The sequence below is a fragment of the Mustela putorius genome, unplaced genomic scaffold (genome assembly GCF_011764305.1).
Source record: "Mustela putorius furo isolate JIRA1106 unplaced genomic scaffold, ASM1176430v1.1 tig00003983_pilon_pilon_pilon, whole genome shotgun sequence".
Taxonomy (NCBI): Eukaryota; Metazoa; Chordata; class Mammalia; order Carnivora; family Mustelidae; genus Mustela; species Mustela putorius.
Genome location: NW_025422123.1, coordinates 5881042 through 5904206, shown reverse-complemented (window position 1 = coordinate 5904206; position 23165 = coordinate 5881042). Strand labels below are relative to the sequence as shown.

The following is a 23165-nucleotide window of genomic DNA, read 5'->3' as shown; positions in this document are numbered from 1 at the left end:
TTTTTTTTTTTTTAAGGTAAGAGGCAAGGAGCTGGGAGGCTATTGTCTTATCCGTAGAAAGCATCAATACCAAGAACACCAGCTGGTTTTATGACATGACAGAAGAGGAATAATCAATGTATAAATCAGAGCTTAAACATCGTCATAAACTCTGGAGCATCAGGATTTAGTGAGGGGAGAGCAGGCCAAGCTATGACAAAGTTGTAATTGGGAGACAGGAAATGACATTATTTTTCACAGCAAAATAAAAAGAAAGAAAAGGAGAGAAATTAAGAGAGAAAATGAAATGCACAGCCTTTGCCAGGCTGAGTTACAAATGATCCCTTAAAATTAAAAAATGTCAGGAACTTACGTGATATCAGCATTAGGGTGCAGCCCAAAGACTTCAGGGTTATCTAGGGATGGCAGTGACTGGATGTACTCAAAATACTGATCCAGGGTTTTGCACAAGGGGATTTTATATCCGGTATAAAAACAGAACGACGGTTCAAACATCTTCTCACTGAACCAGACCTAAACGGGAGAGAAAACAGAAGAAATAAAAGTGATGAACATCTAAATGAAAATATCAGGAAGGAAGGGTCAGCTTATTTCCATTTTAATAGATTTTTATGTTGGGTGTGAAAGAACCTTAAGAAAACCACAGATAGAAATAATTAGCACAAATATGAAGAAAAGAGAGAGGCCACATGATGCAAAAACAGTGGAGCCTAAGCCTCTCCTGGAGACCAAAGGCGCTTGCTAGCAGTGATGAGAGAGAGCCAGTCTTGTAAGCCCACTCTCTGCTCCACTAACTCACAAGCCTCCACCCCGCTTTTGAAGATGAATGGGAACACCCTGCAGAGAGGAGGCCATAACCACACACATGAGAAAGGATCTTGGCAATTCCATGGCCTCCCTTCGCGCCCAAAACAAGGTTCATGCTGGGAATGTGCTGTGCTCAGGGTGGCTCACAGCAGCACCGTGCACCCCACAAGGCCAGGAAAACTTAACAATCATCTCCCCTTCCACCCAGAGCTGGAGAGTTCCCTCTATTAATTAAGTTATGTCCCTGGCCACAAGAAGCAAATGTATCCAACCGTCTTATTGTTTGCCTGAAGACACCCTTTTCTCATTCCATATGAATTGATTATCTGTAATGTAAAAGCAAGAGAACAAATATATACTTGGTGTGAACAGACTTATTATGAAGAGGGGGAAAAAAAAAAGAATGCTGAATGCCTAGGAGCCAGATTTGAGGCAATGACTTCTGTGTCTAACAGAGCAATTTTCTCAGCAGGAAGGGAAATAATAGGAAGACAGGAGGAACAGAAGTGCAGGCAGGACGTCTGAATCACTCAGAGGACTTGATGTGAAAAGAGGTGGGCACTGTGCTTTACTTCAGTGGTTTACACTTTCTCTAGCATCTTCCTTCCGTATCCTTCTTCCAGCTCTTTTTAGGTCCAGTGATCACTCTGAAATGTCCTGTGTGCTGGTTCTCTCTTCTGTCCTCACCCCTCCCCCCACCAACCCCCCCCCCCACCCTGTTCTTTCCTAGTTAACTCCTGTACACTAGGCATGGAGCTTAGAACTGGAATAGAAGGCAAGGATGAGTCACATACGGTTCTTTCCTCCAAGGAGCTTGTGACCCACTGGTGGGATGAGTCAATTACATAACACACCATAGTGCAAAGTCCACTAAGGTAAGAGCCAGAGGAAGTAAAAATAAGCAAAATAAAAGCAGGCTCAAAGCAGGAAGAGAGACTCGCCAGCTGGACGTCAGGGTAAAGTAGCCACAAGGAGGTTAGGTCAGCAGGTCAGAAGGTAGGATTGAAGCAGAGACCGAGGTAGGGGAAGGCAGCATGTGGGTTCCATGGTGCTTTCTGCGGCCTTCTTCAGTAACATTTCCCGGTAACCCCGTGTCCTTACAGCCAGAGATGCAGACTCACCTCTCTGGTTACTGAAGGGCCATCTGGTACAGGTGAGGGGAAGGAACTGATGAGACAGGAGGCTGAAGGGAGTGCAGGGGGAAGTGTACATTCGGGGGAGAAAGGGGCAGGGCTGCCCAGTGCTCAGAGAGTTTTGGAGCCATTGAAGGTGGAGCAGCCCTAAGGGAAGTCAGGAGAGAGACAGAAAGAAAGAAGTGGAGGCTGGGGGGAGGGGGCAGGGCATGAGGAAAAGCTGCCCAGGGGCCAAAGAATGTAAAATGGTGGGATAACTTTTCATTTAGGGCAGTAATTCAAGCCCAGATGGGCTTCCCCAGGTGGGGCTTGCAGCATTCCGATATGGGGTTAGGGTATGCCAACTAGTCTTCTATTGCCCTGAATGGGGGGGGGGTGTGGGGTGGGAATAGGGAAGAAGTAGAAGAGGAGGAAGACAGATTCAGGTCAGAGGGAGGAACTGTCCACCTTGAGGTCTTGAAGGTGCAACAGTTTGAGCAACAGGCTCTCTTCCTTTCCCCCTCTTTGCCCACAAGCCACTTTGAGCTGCCATCCAGAGAGCCGGCTTTGGGTCTGATGTGGAGGGCAAAGAAGTCTCTTAGAAATCCCCTTTACTGAGCCAGTAAACTGTGGTGTTCCTGCCACCTTAAAGTAAGGCAGTTTCAATAAAACAAAGACAAACCCACTAGATCAGGACTCTCCTTGAACTCTACTTTTTAGAAAAAGTCTAAGCAATTTTTTTAAGCTAATAAAAAGTATTGTTAAAAAAAAAAAAAGTATGCCTGATTTTCAAGTTGTGCTCTGGGGACAGTGAAAATTCAATCCAGTCTACTCTGTTTTAGATGACTATGACCCCAGGCACACAAAACTCAGTCTTCTGAGATTAAATTACGTTTATCATCATCAACAAACATGTACTGAGTGTCTCCTAGGTGCTAGAAAGGACACAGAGCCTTAGATGACCTGTTTCTTATTTTAATGGGCTTACAATCTAGTGGGGGAGGCTGAACACATGTATTAGGACCACACATTTCTTTTCCCACTCTCCAAGGCAACTACTTCACTTCCCTTCCCCTTTCTTCAAAGGTCCCAAACTTGCCATACCCTCCCCTCAGCTGATGACCTGCGTCCCCTTAGCTAATGATGCTTCTTATTTCATTCTGAGCATAGATAAGATGAGAAGAAAACAACCCCATCTTCCTCCACCAAGTCGTCCAGTCTTTGCCATCCATAGGTTTCCTAGGCTTGCCCCATCATAAGGAATGGACTGCCCTCCTTCTAACAACCAGGACACATATTGGTAAATCTAAATCAGCACTGGTTGCAAAATTATCATAATGAGTAACAGGAATGGGAATAAAAATGAGGAGCCAAAATTCTCCATAGCTTTAATATGGAAGATGCAAATCAGAAAGGCTCAAAAATAACGCCTAAAATGTAGGGTTAGATTTTCACTTAAGTAATCATGTTAGAAAAGGCAAAGACTAAAAATAGAATAGATAATTTTCAAACCAATCAGAAATATAAAAACGCATTTTTAAAAAGTGAAAAAGGAAAAAAGGCCAAAAAAAAAGTATGGCTACTGAAAGAAGGGGTCATGAAAGCCTACCATACAAAGATGGTAGGATAAGTCAAAACATAGCAACAATCACAATAATCAAATTACTCATTTGTCTGTTAAAATACAGAGCTCTTCAGACTAGAGATTAAAAATTCCAGTTATCTATTGTTTATAAGAGATAAATCTGACACATAATGACATAGAAAGGTTGAAATAAAAGAAATAGAAAAATATATACCAGGTATACTAAAATTAAGTATCTCTAACCATTAAAAGACTAATAAGAGAGTGAAGAGGCAAGGCTTAGTATGGGAAAAGAAATTTACAACCACATAATCAACAAAGAAATTACATCCAGAATATGCAAAAAGATCCTGTAGATCAATATTTTAAAAAGACAGATAATACAAGAAAAATAGAGGTGAGAACATACAAGCAAGTCACAAAGGAGAAAACTGAAACAGTGAATCAACATGTGAGGGTACTCAAGTCCATTAGCATTCACAGAAACAAAAATGAAAACCAAAGTGAGATACCATTATATATCCACCAGAATGGCTAACATTTAAGAGGCTAATGATGCCCAGTGTTGGTGAAGATGTGGCTTAATGGGATAACACATTCTTCTGCTGGACGTATTCTTGGAGACCAGATTGGTGTGACTGACTAAAACGGAAAGTACACAAACCCTATAACCTAGCAGTTCAGCTCCTAATAGAAAGGCATATTCATGTGCTCCAAGAACCTCATACAAAAATGTCCCCAGATGCATTATTTGTAATAGCACCAAATGGAAACAATCCTAATTTCCACCAATACAATACAATGGAACCCAACACAGTAAAGGAAATGAGTAGACTACATTTGCAACAGGGGTAAGTCTCAAAATACCATATTGAGAAAAAGACGGCAGGCACCAAAATGAGAACATAGTCTATGGGTCCATTTATATGAAGTTCAAAAACAGGAAAAATTGAACTATGTTAATAAGGAGTACTTCCTTAGATGGTGCAAGCATAGTGAGAAGAAACGGTTTGTGTAAAAGTCTATATTGTGATTACCTTGAGGGAATGTGGAGTTGTGATGGAGAAGGGGCATGCGTGAGTCTTTGGGGGAGCTGGAAATATTCTATGTCTAGTTGAAGAGACTTACTCAGCTATATGTTTATGCTTTATACATTTTTCTGTATATTTCATATTTCTTAAAAGTTGGTTGCTTTTTAAAAGATTTATCACCCAAATACTAGGTACAGGTAAAGTCCTTTTCCTCATCTTCCTTGACCTCTCTCAGTTAACCATTTCCTCTTTCTTGATACATTAAAGTACTCAGAACCCGGTCCTTAGCTTTTCTTTCTCTACACTTTCTCAGATGGTGCTCTCATCTGTTATCTTGACTTCAAATGCCATCTATATGCTGACAAATTCCAACTCTTTTTCTCTAACCCTGACCTCTCTCCTGAGCTCCAGAACCATAAATCCAACTGCCTTGTTTACCTTCCTTCATTCTCTTATTCAACATGTATTTATTGATGAGGTAGTATGTTCTAGCTTCTGCTCTGCATGCTGAGAATCTGGCAGTGATGTAATCAGGTAAAGTCCCTGCCTTTAGGGAACCTCAGTGGTAGACAACTCCATTTTGTGTGTCTAGCAGGTATCTCAAAAGTCACATGATCAGAACAGAGCTCCTAATTTTTGGCCCCAGTCAATAAAACTCATTCTTTCTATAGACCTTCTCCTCTGTAAATAGTTTGATTCTCTCCCCAGTTGTTTAAGTCAAAACTAGGAGTGATTCTTGACCCCCTCATCTTTTGCCATTAGCATTCTGCTGGTAGTTCTGTACAATACATGCAAAAATCTAATCACCTTTCAGCATCTCGAGTACAAGACTCCAATTTTAGGTTCTTTTGCAATTATTCTAACACACAGTATACAAGACATCTTTTTATTCCTTTAGATATCAGGTATAGAGGTGAGTTCACCATATTTCTTTATTTTATCATACTCATGAGTCTTGGGCCCCCCTTTTTTGAGAGGCAGAGAGAGAGAGAGAGCAAGCAAGGAGAAGGGGTGGTGGGGGGAGAGCCCAGCACAGAGCCCAATGTAAGGCTCAATCTCACAACCTGAGATCATGACTTCAGCTGAAATCAAGAGTCAGACACCTAACTAACTGAGCTACCCAGAGGGCCAGAGTTGAGGCCCCTTTTATTTTTGCTTTTCCCCATTCAGTCTAGATCTCCACTCCCAGTCTCCTTCCCTCTGAGGGCATCTATTTAAATGTGCTTGACCTCTGTCCTTGTGAAATATACAAGTATTACATTATAGATCTCATTTTATTTTTTTTAGGCTGTATACTCAACACTAAGTTTTTCAAATCTATGCATGATGTCATATGGATCATTTCTTCCAAGTGCTACATTATATTCCATGATAGGCATCACAACATTGAACTCATCTACTCCCCCGTGGCCGACTCCTACTTCTACAGCTTCCTAGTACTTCCTATAACTTCCTACAACTTCCTACTACTACAAATAATACTATGAGCAATATCTTTGTACATGTCCATGGACACCTGTTTGCAAATTTCTCTGGGACATATACTCAGGAGTGGGAGTCTGGTCAGAAAGTATCACCCGCTTGATATGACCAAAGGTGGCCAGACTGTACCCCAGAAGGGGGAGCAATAGTATTCCATTGTGCTCATTTCACTACTTCTTAAGATATTTAGGCATTTGTAGTGGATGTTGTGACGTACCACCAGTTCCTTCTTCAGGACCCAGGCACTCACTCTCAGCTGTCTGGAGTATTGACTACTCAAGGCTCATCACACTGTCCCTCCCAAGGTATTGCCCTGGCAGAAGGGAGCCTGCCTCAACCAAGGTCATGGCCTGGGGAAGAGGAAACCACAAGCAACCCAACCTATGATGGTTACCTTCAGTTCCACACACAACACTGCCATAAACATCATTATACACGTTCATTTGTACACTTTTTCTAGAAATGTTCTGGGATGTGTCTATCTAGAATACTTAATTTCAGTAAGTTTTGCCCAGTCGTTTTCCAGGAGGCCCACTTAATCTCCAGCAGTCAGGCCCCCACTTCCACACAACACTTATCATCTTCCACCTTTCTCCATATACAGCTTTGAGAGGCAGAGAGAGAGAGCAAGCAAGGAGAAGGGGTGGTGGGGGGAGAGTCTTTTCCTGGAGGAAATATCTCAAAAAGGAAGCATGAGCTACAGCTTTAAGAAAAACTTGCAAAAATGAATAAGGATTGAAAGAAAAATCAGATTCCTGGTCAACCTCCAATTTACCAAAATATTGCCAAAGCTTATGCTTTGCTGTTTTTTTTTTTTTAAAGATTTTATTTATTTATTTGACAGACAGAGATCACAAGTAGGCAGAGAGGCAGGCAGAGAGAGAGAGAGAGAGAGAGAGAAGCAGGCTCCCTGCTGAGCACAGAGCCCGATGCGGGACTCGATCCCAGGACCCTGAGATCATGACCTGAGCCGAAGGCAGCGGCTTAATCCACTGAGCCACCCAGGCGCTCTGCTTTGCTGTTTTTGTCAAGGAGAAAAAAAATCACTGAAACAGATAATTGTCAATATAGATCCTACTATAAAGAATTCAGATAATCATAAAATACTTAACATATCTGATTTTTCCCACTTAGGTAATACATATTGCTTCTCTAACATGTAAAAATTTTAAGAAGAGTTTGAGTCTTATATTTATACATTTTATCACGATGAGAAAACTGTAATTGCTAAGGAATAATTTTCACTAGAAAATGTCCGCCAGTATGATGTATGTAGATTTTACTGGACACAGAAGGAAAAAATGAACAGTTTTTCAGTTGTGTGTCCTAATGGAAAAGATGAGAATACTCAAATCATGGTTAATTCTCCAGTCACTTATTTGGGGGTTTGAAATCTTCCAGAGACTTACACTCTAAGAAAGTAGCAAATAAGCGGTCATGTTTTCATGGAGGAGGGACAGTGGCGAGAGACCCTAAAAATATGCAACTCATTTATACAGGGGAAAATTTACAGACTATTGGAAGTTGACCACTATTATCCTCTGGACCACAGGTAGATTGCTAGTTGGTTGGGCTTGGATTTTGGTTTTGGTTTTGGTTTTGGTTTTGCTGGCTGGTTTCTTTTCAGCAGCTCTGCAATCTGGATTTTTCCCGCCCTTAAGTTTGGCTCACCAATTATAAACAAACAAATATTCTTATTTAAAAGGAAAATAAAATGAAATGTGTCCCATGCTTTTCCTGTAAATTGACTTACCCTAGCAAAGCAATTGAGTAGACGTTTATCAAAGTCATCTGTCACTCTGCCTCCGTATTGAACTTCTCCAATCATGTACCGAACCGTACTCCATGATACACCCTTTATTAAAAATACAAAAGATTATTCATTGTCAATCCAAACAAGTAACTCTAAACATTTCAAGTCTTTTCCTGGAGGAAATATCTCAAAAAGGAAGCATGAGCTAGATCACTTTTAAAATGACTCACATTCTTCTATTAGTAACTCTTTTGCTATTACATGATGGAAACTGCCAGGGTTTGGTCATCAAAGAAAAATCTACAATACTAAATAACAAGGGAATATATTACTCATTATTTAAAATAGGGGGAAAAGACAATTTTTTCACTCGGTGGATGCAATCCTCTATAATATTCATTATAGTAATGCCAAGCTGTTAGAAAAAAGAAAAAAGGGGGCAAAATCAAGTAATCAACTGTTTAATGTGCTTTCTTAGTAATATATTTTCTGAATCAGTATGAGAACAACCAGAAAATTATTCATCCACAGCATTTTTCTACAATGCAATCCTTTGCTGTCTCATTCTGTGAGCTATGACTAAATCAAAGTATTTATTAATTTCCATAGCAATCTTATCCTGGCAATACATTACAGATATTAATAGGTTTTTTTTTTTTATTTAATACATTTGGGGTAGGAAAAGTAAGAATGCTTGATTTTAAAAAATTTATTTTCTTTTGGCTAAATTCTGATTCATCAGCTCCACTGCCTTTCAAGGCAACTATTTCAAGGTTAACTATTATTTGTGTATACAAATGATAAATAATAACAGACTGTGAACCCATATGATGTATTTTTCATCAAACTGTCATACTCAATTTAATATCCCTTTGTAACTTCAAGAAAAAGTAATGGTTTGATTCTAGATCCGCTGGTGGCCCACATAAGAATTCATCATGGTGGGGCGCCTGGGTGGCTCAGTGGGTTAAAGCCTCTGCCTTCGGCTCAGGTCATGATCCCAGAGTCTTGGGATCAAGCCCCACATCAGGATCTCTGCTCAGCAGAGAGCCTGCTTCCTCCTCTCTCTCTGCCTGCCTCTCTGCCTACTTGTGATCTGTCTGTCAAATAAAGAAATAAAATCTTTAAAAAAAAGAGAATTCATCATGACTTACCATCGCCATACTGACATTCTAGCACCTATAATTAGCTTCAAGATCTACTATGAGAAAGAAGAGAAGAGGAGACAGTAGAAAACTGGAATTTATTGAGTTCTTATTATGCACCATATACTGTGCTTTCACAAATGCGAATTCACTTATTCCTCACAGAAACCAAGGCCGCTTTGTAGATGAGGAAATAGCCTCCTAGAGGCTCATAAACTTGCTCCAGACCATAGAAAAAATGAATTTCCAACCCTTCCTAACACATGTGGAGGGACAACTGGATTGTATTCTTAGCTCTGTGACTTGGAGGAAGTCCTTTATTCTCTCTTGTCCATTACCTCATCAGTAAAATGGGAACACAGTAATGCCTTCTATGCTGACCTCACAGAGTTGTGAAGATACAGGTGAGATCCTCCACACACGAGCACTCTGAGAACTGTGAAATGCTGGACAATGATCGGTGACCATTATTAGAAATTATTGCTATCTATTTATGTAAGTTTAAACATCTGATAAGATGTGACTAAAGGGGGCACCTGGATGGCTCAGTGGGTTGAGCCTCTGCCTTCGGCTCAGGTCATGATCTCAGCGTCCTGGGATGGAGTCCCACATTCGGCTCTCTGCTCGGTGGGGAGCCTGGTTCCCCCACCTCTCTGCCTACCTCTCTGCCTACTTGTAATCTCTCTCTGTTGAATAAATAAGTAAAATCTTTAAAAAAAAAATGATGTGACTAAAGGTGAGAAAGAACCTTGTGTGGTGTGGGCTGAGATAACCTTTCACTTCTGAAGAGGCATCAGTGAGAGATGTTGGAAGAAAAGTCTGATTTAAGGTATACATTCTCTTAAAGTGCACTGGGGGCAGTTAGGTGCGATCCGAGGAAGGTTGTGGAGTTTCTGCACACAGATTTGCCTCACTTGTGGTCTATTTCTGCTGTATGTGCACAGGAGAGAGATGAGGGGGGGAACACAAGTGTGAGATTGGGGTCTGAATGCACTCCTAGGCGAAGTAGGGGTGTGAGGGGAAGGGCCTGGACAAGTAAACAATGGATTAGAATGAGCAGTCCCTTTTGGGAGAGGTAAGGGGAAGCTCAGTGGGTTCAACTGTGTATTATAGTCTGAAAATGTCTGTAGAACCTTGATTTGAGGACAATACTAAAAATGGGGAAAATAACAATTTCACTCACTTTTTTAATATCACATTCATCAAGGTGATTCTGAATGAACTGGACGCTGGCTGCGAAGTCTGCAGAATTGAATTCATAGGGAATATTCCATCCTAAGGGGCCAAATTTGCGTCGCTCCTTAAGAACACCAAAGAAAATGAGTGAGATTTTAAAATTGAATGCAGCTGATTTCTCTTATTATTATTCTTAAAACATAAAGTACAGGAAAATTAAGGCATGATATAGAGATGAGTTGATGTCATAAAAGAACAGTATAGAATTTCAGGTATATTAGAAATGTATTCAGGTATATTAGAAAAGTATTTCTTTAGAAATACTATTTCATGGTTCTATTGCCAAATGGTTTACAAGGACAAATCCTTAGACACCTGGGTGGTTCAGTCAGTTAAGCTTCTGTCTGCTCAGGTCATGATCCCAGGGCGCTGGGATAGAGTCCAGGTGCCGCATTGGGAACCTGCTTCTCCCTCTCCCTCTGCCCACTCCTCCCTCTGCTCATGTACACATGTGCCTGCTTTCTCTGTCTTGCAAAAATAAATAAAAAAATATTAAAAAAAAATCCTCAACTATTTGCTAGAGCAGAGTTCTTGGGCTTTAAAAAAAAAGTCTAGGTTTCCATGGCCAATTTTGAGGGTTGCTGGGGGGGGGGTTGGGAGAAGGGGTGGGATTATGGACATTGGGGAGGGTATGTGCTTTGGTGAGTGCTGTGAAGTGTGTAAACCTGGTGATTCACAGACCTGTACCCCTGGGGATAAAAATATATGTTTATAAAAAATAAAAAATTAATAAAAAAAACAACATGCAGTAGATGCTCAACAAATGTCTGTTAAGTTAATTCATTTATTCTAAATTAGACTCTAAAAACTTTCAAATGTTCAGTGCAAGAGTTTAAACTTTTGTTTTCCCAGTTGAATATCTTAAGCACTTGAGAGCATTAGACCCCCTTACTAGTTTGATTTTGTAATCTTGCAATTTCAGGCTTTGAAAACCCCAAATCTCTACTGTGAGACATGACACATTTCTTCTGAAAACTTGCACATTGCCCTCCTTTGTTCTCTCCCATGGGATATAGTTAACTGTTTGGAACTGCCAGATTGCCCATAAACAATCCAAAGGGGCTCAGATCAAATGATTCGACTGCCTCCATATTCTGGAGACCACATTAGAACCAGCAGTCCAGGCTCTGATCACCTATTGAACCGCATAGATGAACTCAAATATCACTACTCCATCAGCTTTCTCTGCCTCAGCACACAACCAGTCTCTAAGGGAGGTCCAATTATTTACTTGGGTTTAGCTCCCAGCCCTTTGACCCTAGTGGTCGAGGTGAGAATCCATGGGGAGAGTAGAATCCCAAAACATCTATAGAAAGGTATAATTCTACTTCTCTACCTCTAAATATATACTAACTTTTCTTTCTCTCTTCTGCCTTTCTTAACACACACACACACACACACACACATACCACACACTCCCACACTGTTTTTACAAGTCATTCTGAGACTTCTTAGTATAACTGCTCCATGCTTTAGATCCTAATGAATACCACGATTTAAAAGAATCTAAATGAATTTTAGTTTAGACAAGTTCATGCACAGGGCAGAGAAAAAAATTCAGAAAGCAAGAAGGTTTAATTACTGATTTTCAGAATGTGCTTTCAAAATATTAAGTAAAACATGAAAATTAATCTGGGTAATTTGGGTCCAGATGTCCTGACCCTGGGAGATCAGACTATTAAATAAAAATTCAACCAAGTAAATCTTAAAGATCTCCATGGCTTTATTGAATGATTGATGAATCAGGAGGCATCCCATTTAGCAAATAGGAAGGAGCCCCAAAGAGCTACAGAAAAAGGGAAGGTTTTTAAAGGTAGAGAGGAGATGGCACAAGGAAGTCATAAGTAAGAAAAAGGATTATTTTGGGCAAAGTCACCTTTCTTGGGGGGGAAAAGGGGTCTATTAGGGGGCTACCTCACTAGTACTGACCAGGAAATTCCAGACTAACCAGTTAAAATCACACTCCTGGAGAAGGTTGAAATTGCAGTTAGGTTATGTATTAGTTTCAGTTTGACAATGTGGGCTTAGCACAAGTAACTCTGTTCTGGGTCTGTTGTCTCCTTTTTAATAAGACCGAAGGTAAACCCATGCTTCCTTAGGTTAGGCTGTCAGATATTAGACATCTGTAATGGTGTGACTCCCATCCTCATCCCTTAGCTAATCAATTAGACAGAAGGTAGACAGCCAGCCCAAGAAAAACCAAACCAGATTCCTCCTCCCAGGAATTTGAACTTAGGGTTCAGAACTGCTATCTAGAATTTATCCTAGTTAGAGCTTAAAGTAGGGAGACTTCTAAATTTGGGAGCTGTGAAGCACCATCTTCCACCTTGAACACAGAGAAGGTGAGAAGGAGCAGAGGTGCCTTGACAGATGAAGAGGACTGCAGTATCATCCCCTGTGCACACGGGAGAACCGTGGCTCTTTAATGTGTCAGTTTCTCTTGATGGCTTTCCACTTCCTGGTCTCAACATTCATGCTGCCGTGATGTGTTGTTTTTTTGTTTGTTTGTTTCATGTTGAAATATTTGGTCCTATAACCAGACTTTGAACCTTGACAGTGAGAAACATGTCTCCCATTTTTGTCTCCCCTTTGTGCTTTCTTGGGGAAAGGATTATGATTCTGAAATGAACACTAGATTGATTATTGATTATTTTCAGAATGAAAGGCACTCTCCTCATCCTCAGGGGGGGGTGATTTCTGAGGCTAACACAGAAATTCAAAAGAATTTCTGGAGTGGATCTCAGAAACACTGAGGTGATCTCCCTCCAAGTTATTTTGGACCAAGAGTGAGTTGGGAGACCCTGTGCGATATGAACACGAAAATGCATTCAGCTAAGGCTTGAGCCTCTGGAATTTCTTGTACCTGGAAGCCTTCAAAAAGAAGGAAGCTAACCAATTACTGGTGAAATGAAAATGTTTTCCACTATTTCTTTTTTTAAAGAGAATCAACTCTAAAATTGTTTCACCTATGTTTGACTTAATTTTTTAAATTTACAGTTCAATTAGACAGGAGGCTGAATGGAAAATAATTCTTCCTTTCCAATTACAAAAACTGCTTAAATTGGCTCTATGGAAACACTTCCATTTACATGTACTGAGCCGTTGCAATTCCACTGCTCCTTAAAAATATGATCTTTGAAAATTGCTCAATGCTGAGATTTGTTTCACTTAATGGTATTTACTCTCAAATTTCATTTGAAGCATTTGCTTTTTAGATTGGTTCACTAAAGTCATAGGCTATTTAGCTTATCTTGGAAAAAACAAAAGACAAAATCTTGGGAGGGTGACTTTTCTTTACAAATGAAGTAAATTCATTTTCTTGTAACTTTTTTTTGTATTCACTGATCTCTTTAAGTCACAATAAAGAAAGTAAATAAATAAACAAATAAAAATAAAAAAATAAAGAAAGTACCCTGAATACTGTCAGATCATAGACTCAAACCCTCGGGAGAAGAGCTAACACATCTGGAATATCAAAAGCAGGCTGCTTTGCTAGAATTTGGAATATTGGGAATACTAAATCTCTTCAGTCTTTAGTATTTTAGTACTTTAGTATTTTTGAAACTATGGAATGAGTCCTATGTGAGACAATGGAAAAATATTAAAATCAATGTATTTTAAAGAAGTTTTAATCCAGTTGAGAAAATAAAACTTAGAAACAAGGAGAGGACAAGGTGATGGTGACTATAATTAATTATCAAAATTTAACAAATGATAAGCCTGAAGAGGACATTCAGTCAGAGGCTTGTGGGAAGAATGAAACCGAAGGTGGTTTTTTTTTTTTTAATTTCTTGCAACCATTTGCATTTTATTTAATTATTCAGATTCTTTAAACTTAACGTACATATTGCTTTATGAATATATAAAATTTATTGTTAGGATATAAATATACATTTTTCATGTTTACTCTCTATATATATTTTGCTCCTTTTTTTTTTTTTCCCCCTGAAGGTGGTCTTTTAAAAGCAGGGAGAAAAGACTTCCGGGCTTGGTGAAGGCTATGACAAAGACAGAAACACAAAGCTCCTGATTTTTCTAGCAAGAGGCTGCAGGTAAATGGTTTTACTGCAGCAGAGAGTGACCTCGGGTGAGTAGCTAGAACTACACGCTCATGTGATGATTCAGGGGTAAAACACAAGACAGATACGAATGTCAGGAAAGAGAGCGAAAACCTGATTCAACGGTAGGGAGTTATTATTCATTACTAAGTTGGAGAGTGGTGGTTTTAAGAAAACTAGTCTACTCTTTACCGAATTTGACCAATATGGTTCCTTCTTGTATTCCAAAGAATCAACAAGACAGTGAAATACGGAAAACTTGGAATCCTCCTTTGGATGCTGAAGACAAGTTGCTCATCTTAATGATGTCAAAGCCATTTCCAATTTTATGTTGGATTCTACCTCAGCTCAATGAGCCCATCTCCCACAGCCCAAGACAGAATCACTTCAGCTGCATCTTCAAAACAAGGATCTCTTTGGAGCATCACATCCTGTTTTATTCAATTACTGGAACTAACATAAAATGAAAAATGCAATTCATACTACACAACACAAGGGAAATTTTAAAAGGTAAAAATAACGAACAAAAATGGCCAGAACCCCTGCAAAAAACCGTTAAGCAAAATGTAAAAGATCTTTCTCTAGACCTGTATCATATTATTGAAATTATTCTGAAGACTTTTTAAAAAGATTTTATTTATCTATTAGAGAGAGACCATGAGAAACAGTACAAGCAGCGGAGAACAGCAGGCAGAGGGAGAAGCAAGGCTCCCCGCTGAACAGAGAGGCCCATGCAGGACTCAATCCCAGGAGGCTGGGATCATGACCTGAGCTGAAGAGCAGATGCCCAACCACCTCAGCCATCTGGGGTCCCCTAAAGACATTTAAACTAAGAACTTTGTAGTCATTCTTCCCCAAAGCAAGACTTTCATATGCACTATTAAACTTGAAGGTAATCCTTGTCAAGGCTCAAACTTGAGAAAGAAAACAAGATGTAGGAGACTTTTTGGAAAGAAAATCTGCTGGCCGTGGAATTCCCTGAATCCTATTTGATAGGGCCATTTTCATTAAATATTTAATTATTTTTAAGGGCCAGGATAAAATATGCACGTCTGCATCTGCCACTGCAAGCCCCGAGAGGGCCTAATCAATGACTTTAGCAACAAAACCTCATAGACTCGTGCATAACCTATTGGAAAATTCTCAAAAAGCAAGCCTCAATTTTGGCAAGCCAAGGTGAGGAGGAGACAATTTCCAAACCATGGAAAGGACATAAAAGTGATGGACTCCTGTCTTAAGGACAATGGATATTTGGCAGTTATTCCTAATTCTTGTTGGTATTAGAATCACTTCCGAGGTTTTAAGAAGGACTGAGCAGCCCACCTTGCTGCCTGCTCCCAGGGATTCTGGGGCCCAGGCAATGACTGAGAACCAGGCAATGACTGTGTTAGATACTCCCTCGGTCCAATGCATTGTTCAAACAGAGGGTGGCACACGGACCATCAAAGGATGGCACACTGACCACCAGAAGGTGCTGTTCTGACGTTCTGCAGGAGGTACTAGGAGGACAACACAAATGTAATTACTTTGTTTCAAAAGACCAAGACTTTGGAGGATGATATTTTAAAATTGGGATTCTGAAGGGTGAATATAACCTTGCTCTGAAACCCAAAATGGCGCTGCACTGGAATTTCTGGGAAACCATAGAGAGATGATAAGGCCAGAAGGAAGATCCCATTGAGACGAAGCTCCAAGAGGAGGTGGATATGTCGTCAGGGAGCAGTGGCCAAGGCATCCACTAGGATGCTGGGGATGGTGGTGGGTTCCCATGGGAAAGGCAGGAGGGCTGGCTGGTTATGGCAGAGACATCACTTGATTGCAGTCAGAGTGCTGTTGCTGTTGTAACTTCCTGGCCTCTGTGGTTGGTAAGTTCCTGGTGGAGAGGGGAGGGAAGCCCAAGGGAGACTGAGGAAAGAAGAACTCAATGTAGATTGGTCTGTATGTCTCTGCAGTTCCCATGGAAGCACCCAGGGCCCCCTTCTACTGGGTAAACCTGCTCTTACCTCAATCACAAAACAAACCACACTCTTTACTGTACCACCCTTGACCATCCAAGTCTAGTTCCCCTTCTTATAGGAGAGGAGGGGTATTCATTTAGTTCTCTGTGACGAGTGAGGTTCACATAACACATGATGCCCTTGCATGGGGATGAGTTGATGACATGGGGCCAAACTGCAATTCAGTAAGGGAATTACATGGGGGGGGGGGGTCACACAGCTCTCGCATTTGATCTCTGTTTCACTACCAGGCTTTGTATTCTGAGGGGTGATGGGCTCCAGTATGAACTCTTCCCCAGGCCTAAAGCTTCAGATTATGTGACATGACCCAATTCCTTGTTCTTTTTGTCTGTCTCTGCAAGGACAAGTATATAAACCTCATATTTGCATAGAGCAAGTGATAAATGTGTTGAATTTGGAGGAATCAATTAATCAGTTGACAAATCAGGTGTTTGGCTATTATGTCCAACACTAGAGAAATTTAAGTCACAACCACTCCAACCCAGAGCAACAACAAAGCAATAACAAAATGAAAATATCCTTTGAGCAGTGACTGCACTTCCAACTTTAGAACACACATGAGTTCTTGGGCATCTTATTATAATGCAGATTCTGATTCAGCAGGTCTGGGGTGGGGCTCAAGATTCATCTTTTACAAGCTCCCTTACAACCTCCCAGGTCACAGGGATGCTGCTGGTCCAGGACCACAGGCTCCTCAAGAATGCTGGGTTTTCCTCTCAAGCCAGCTCTATCCTAACAAGTAAAAGAAACTATTTAGCACTATCACAGTAAGTATTTCTGCTAATGATGAAAACAGAACAGAGGAAACCATGCTTGAATTATCCATGCTCCCTGTGTAGTCATAGAACTTGAAATGGGTTTTAGAAATGGGGAAAAAAACTTGAAAGGTCACCTCCTTCTGCTTCAAAACACACAGATAGGAAACTATCTTTACATAGCTAACTGATTTCACGGTGAGTCTAATGTCCCAGCCTCTTGGTCCGCAATGACGTGTTCTTTCCAGCACATGATGGCTGGATTTTAAAAGACATTGGACCTCCTATTTTCATGGCCTACGCAACGGAGACTTTTTCTGTTTTAACCCAAATACAAGTGCAAGCACACCTTAGCCCCATGACTGGCCCATGGCCCTGTTGTGGTTCCTCTGTGTCACACTTGGTTAATGGCCACTGAAAGACAGGCTACCGCACTGACCATATGGAAAATACCCCCAATCATCGCCCCAAGATAAGCCTGGTGGAAGAGTTGAATCATCACTACTGGGAAAAGAATCATAAAATACATTATTTGTGAATTGTGAATTAAATAGCAGAGTTAAAGTAATATTTGTATTAGAGTATGATAAGGCCTAGCAAAGCAAATAATTCCCAGATAAGAATGTATGAAATAGGCTTCAGTGACTTGAAAGCTATAATTTACAATCCAAAGGCCACAATCAGACTTAGTAAAAATAACCACCCTCAAAGTGTTTAACCTGATTTTAACTCTCTCAGGGTTAGGGGACCAATAGGCAGGAGATGCACAATTGTCTCCTCTGCATAGCCATCCCCACTGGGCAGCAGGGACAAGGAACCTGAGGGTAAATACGCCCAAGATGTTCTGGGATGAGCACCAAATTCCCCCCACCCTTGGGCAGGATGGGGAGAGAGGAGATGAAGCTCTCCATGCCACTGCAGAGCTAAACCCCGGCTCCTGACACAGCCACATCATTCATTCCTTCCTCACTCCAGCCTCAGAGGGGGGAAGAGATGTGAAAAGTGTTAAAGGAGCCCGTTCTGTCCATCTCTCTCTCTGAAGGAGCCAGTCAAGTACATTAAACTTATACAGCTTTGAAATACTGGGTGTTACATGCAAACAATGAATCATGGAACACTACATCAAAAACTAATGATGTACTGTATGGTAACTAATATAGCATAAAAAAAAAAACAGAACAAAATACAAAGTCAAATGTAGAACAAAGCAATAACAAAATGAAAATATCCCATAGACAAGTGGTTGTGGAGCTATAAAATTACTACATTAATATAGAAGTGTATAATAAAAGCAAATACACAAGTGCTTGGTAAAAGAAAATGACAGCTAGCCACCGTCCCTCCCAATATCAGCACTGCTTTCACTGGTGGGCTCAAAACATACTACCATGCGAGGCAGAAGTGTTGGACTCGACCCCTAGATCTACTGCTTATGAACTTAATCTTTCTGAGCCTCAATGTCCTCATTTTTATTTTATTTTATTTTTCTGGAGATGCAGTTCATTTGTTTTTCACACACTGAAAGGATGAGGGGGATGGATGCCTACTGGGGCTGGGGCTCTGTTGTCCCTGTGTCTAGTTTAACAAAGTTCTCCTGTTACTTAGGACAATCCAGGACATAAACTCCTGAAAGCTTGAGGAAAATCACAAGCTTTGGAGTCATACTGGTTAAATAATCTATTTAGTAGAATAGTTTAGTAAAATATTAGAATAGTAGAGTAGTTTAGTAAAAATCACTAGCAAATAGCTGACGTTCCTGTTCTGGTGTCTATTTCAAAGTACTATTATCTTCATTCATTCATTCATGCATCTGGACATCTTATCCATCAATTTCCTCGTTTTGAACATGGTGATAATCTTATCTTGAGAAACGTAGTGGTTAGTATTACATGAGAAGGTGCACACACCCTCCCTGGCCGGCATAGGCACTGTGAAAACTAAATTCTTATATAAATAACCCATGTTCCCCTCACAAATATTTACTGAGCTCTAGCAATGCCCCAGACATTGCTATGATGGAGGGAATTCAGCAATTACAAAGCGACAGTCTTTGTCTTCGAGAGTCTTACACTGTCATGGGAAGGGACAGGGGGCACGTTAAGTACACAGACGAATATATACCATGCCAGGTGGGGCAAAGTGCCATGAAGGACAGAAAAAGCAGGGTGAGGAGAGCAGACAGCGTGGCAGAGAAACAAGAGGGTGTCACTAACATCCCCCTAAAGGTGCAAACTGTGTCAGAAGTTACCTGCACGGTGGAGTGTAAAAATGCCACTGTGTAAAGCATCGGCTTCCACATGGGTAAGTTACTGATATCCAGAAGGTCTTGATTAATTCCGGCAAATGTTCTTTTCAAACCAGCGCGCATGCCTTGCGGTGGCTCATTAGTGAATTTAAGAGAAGTCTGTTGTAAAAAGCAAACAGTGGTTTTGTTTTTATAAATTAGATGAGGGATAAAGTAGAAATGACAATACCTAGACAACATAAAATGTCAGCAGAAATTCGAAAGTAATGTCCATCATAACTGAAACCCCATAAATTAGAACTGAGTCTTATAACTCTTGTGCAGAAATATTTGCTATGTAATATTGATGATTATAGTCAAGATCTTGACAGTTAAGAGTATAGGGTCTTGGAGACTCTGCTGGATTGAAAGCCCTGGCATGTTTTCATCTTTCAGGAATGCCACTATGCCATCTTCATTCAAACCACTCTTAAGGAAAAGACACTATGTCACAGGAACAAACCTGAAGCAGTGTAATTGGAAATCGATTGTGGGGCTCAGTAGTTATCCACACTCGGAAAGAGTCATCATTGGCTTCGGTGGTAATTAACGTCTCTAGCAATTCTTCCATGAATTCTAGGCCAAGGTGACAATTTTGCAGTAATACCCAGCCACCCTGTATTCAAAAATGATTTTGTATTAATTTCTTGTAATTTTTTTGCCATGATGTTAAGAAAACAAAAGGTATAATTAAAAAAAAACTCTATTTAGGGCATGTAAATACATGAGCACCTATTTTTAATGAAATGATTATATGTCAATACGAACATTCCTTCTGCTACTTGTTAAGACTGGAATCAAGTGGGTTCAAAACAATTGTACTCTGCCATCTCTGATTTGGAAGGAAACAGAAATTAAAACTTGAAGTCTTGTGTAAATATAGTGTGTGCACCATCTAATGGTGGGAACGGGTATTTTGGAATTTGTAAAAACTCATCCTAAAATGAATCCGAACAGACTCACCCCCAAACCATATCATCCATAGTCACAAAGAGAGATGCATATTACCTCCTGAAAGTTGGACACCATACATGTGGTGACTTGGGCTACAAGAATACTAAGCCTAAATCTTTCTCATCACTCTTCCCATATAGTTCCCAAACCACACAACTTATTAAGCACTATTTTAATACTCGAAAAAACTATCGTTAGCAATATATAAGTCACAGAACCATCACTGCTCTATGAGAACATAGTTTCTTAACTGACAACATTTTGATATCTTTATATTAACGAGATCAGATCAATAGAGCTACAAAACCCTGAGCACAGTAAATACATGTATTCTGTATTATGCCTTCTACTGTGGGAGAAACTACAACTCAGACTTAAACAGCAAAGGGTACAGTTTGACCTAGATAGCTGGGGTGTGCGGAGGAGGAAGGACCTCAAAGTTGAGTCAGCTGGCGCCATAATGGATCCAGTTTCTCTCTCATTCCCCTTTTTGTTCAATAATGTGAGTTTCATCCTCCCTCTGGGGTCCATAATGTGGCCAAGTGGCTGTACCTGTTCCTGGGCTGTTGGGTTTTTTCCCTCATAATGTCATTATTATCAATACTTACCCCACCTTGAGAAAGAGAACATGGAACTTATAAAAGCTCATATTCCAAAGAAGGTTAGTGTGAATGCAGTATTGAAATTTAAAGGTTTCTCATTCATGGAAATTGAAGAAATTATTTAAGGTCCAGAGTTAATCTGTCAAATCACTCAGTGAAGGGAATCATTTGATCCAAGTAAAAATAATTATATGTAACTGCCTTGATATATATAAATTAGATACAATATATTATTAAATATAATCAAGTGGCAAAGAAAAAGGCTTCAGGCACTTGAGAATTAATGACTAACTTGAAAATCTGATGGACCAAGCAGAGATTTAGCTCATTAACCCTCTCTAGTCATTAATTCCCAAGGAAAAGCGGCACCAAAGTTGCTTCAGACCTTATGAGATCAAACACTTAAACATAAACTGAGATCTTCCTTTATTTTTATAAGTAGTGTGATTTCTTATCACAGCTGGAATTGCTATCTACCAAGCATCCCTAGAAAATTAATGTTCTGTGTATTTATTAGGTGTGACAGAAAACATTTCTCAGCATTCCATTCAGCTTGCAATTTTCAATAAAAACTATTATCGATATTTAAACACAACATCCTCAAATATTTGTTTTTTGTTTGAAACTACCCATTAATGAAAAAAAAAAAAAAGAAGCCAGACTTTAACCGAAAATAGAAATTTAACTGTGTTGGTCTGTCGCTTCTTAAGCACTATCTATTAATATGGATTGCAAAATTCCAGCTAGAGCTACATTCTTAGGACCAGGGAGTCTGTCTGCCTGACACTAAAAAAAGAAAAAAGAATTTAGTGAAAATAAGCTAGAGTTTATACTATGGAAAATAAAACAAGCTTTCCGTGGGGATGTCAGGAGCAACCAGCTTAAGGTTTAAAATGTATTGGTAATCAAAGGCTGACTACGCATATATTTTTTAAAAAATGGAAAACTGTGATGGACCATGCCAGGCAGAATGCTTTAGCCACCACTGTGGTGGTCTGAGATAGACCTGATGGCCAGAGGGCTCATAGGAAGAAGGATGCCCTGCCACTAGCTAGCCTTGTTACCTACCTGCTGCATGGACATCTGAATTAGCTTTCGAGCATGTACCTCTTGTCCTTGCCCCATTGAGATAGTTCTGCATTCTGTAACATAGGAGAAAGATCACTACAATGAAACATAATTTTGTAACAGGATTGGGACAAAAAATTAATTTCTGAATGGTCACAGCCACCCTCACTCCATGGCTTCTAAGAAGGCCTCTTGTGATTCAAACAGGTGTGTGGCCTTTGGTTGTGCTGATGAGAGAACTGGGTGGGGCGGAAACTGGAGGCACCGCATGGAAAGCCACACAAAGGGTGTGTGGCTGGGCTCTTAGAGAGTCTGGGGGTGTTTGGAGGTAAGGAGGAGAAAGGCTGACAGTGGGAGAGGCAGCGACAGTGCTCTCACAGGTATTTATAGGGAAAGAGGATTTTTTTAGTTTTGCCGTATGTTTTGATTAGAATCTCTCTTTGGTGGTTTCACAAATGCTTCCGTGAAAATGGAATTGGGTTTTTATTCCTTTAAGATGTCAGGCTTACAGTGCTTTCTGTCCATTTTGGTTTTGTTTGCATGGCTGTCCATTTTCTGAGATAGGACTCAAGGCCATTCGGCCCCAGGAGGGCTACATTCAGGGGTAACTACTGCTTAGACTAGATCACCACCTTGGAACTGAGGTGTGAAGAGAAAGTGGAGGCCGCCGCAAGACTGGAAGTGGGATTACAGTCTGGGGGAGAATACAGTATTTAGGCTCTTTAGTGAATCTGTCGTCCCAGGCAGAGAACCCACTTGTGCTGTGCAGTAAGAACTTACTAAATGAAGAAGTCTATGAATCATGTTTGTGAAACTGGAACTGGAAATTAACTTTAAAAATTTTTTTAATTTAAATTCAACTTAGTTAACACATACTGTACTACTAGTTATAGAGGGGTAGAATTTTGTGGTTTATCAGTTGCGTAGAACACTCAGCGCTCATCACATCCCGGACCTTCCTTAATGCCCATCACCCAGTTACCCCATCCTGCCATCTCCCCACCCTCCAGCAACCCTCAGTTTGTTTCCTATAGTTAGAGAGTCTCTTCTGGTTTGCCTCCTTCTCTACTTTCATTTTCTTCTATTTTTCCTTCCCTTCCCCTATGCTCACCTGTTTTGCTTCTAAAATTCCACATGTAAGTAAAATCATATGGCATTTGTTCTTCTCTGACTTATTCCACTTATCATAATGCCCTCTAGTTACATCCACATCATTGCAAATGGCGAGATTTCCTTGGTTGTTTTTTTTTTTTTTTAAAGATTTTATTTATTTAT

General features: G+C 40.2%; 1 protein-coding gene across 1 annotated transcript in view; it reads right to left on the bottom strand.

Moving 5' to 3' along the window:
• DNAH8 (dynein axonemal heavy chain 8) overlaps positions 1-23165 on the bottom strand; it is a 365321-nt gene that overhangs the window by 47986 nt on the left and 294170 nt on the right. Inside the window, exons 84-89 of the mRNA XM_045071144.1 lie at positions 21891-21964; positions 19730-19882; positions 19231-19386; positions 10099-10215; positions 7771-7872; positions 353-513 (exon numbers count right to left, since the gene is read on the bottom strand). Of these exons, the coding sequence (XP_044927079.1) occupies positions 353-513; positions 7771-7872; positions 10099-10215; positions 19231-19386; positions 19730-19882; positions 21891-21964 (763 nt within the window). The remainder of the gene's footprint in view (positions 1-352; positions 514-7770; positions 7873-10098; positions 10216-19230; positions 19387-19729; positions 19883-21890; positions 21965-23165) is intronic.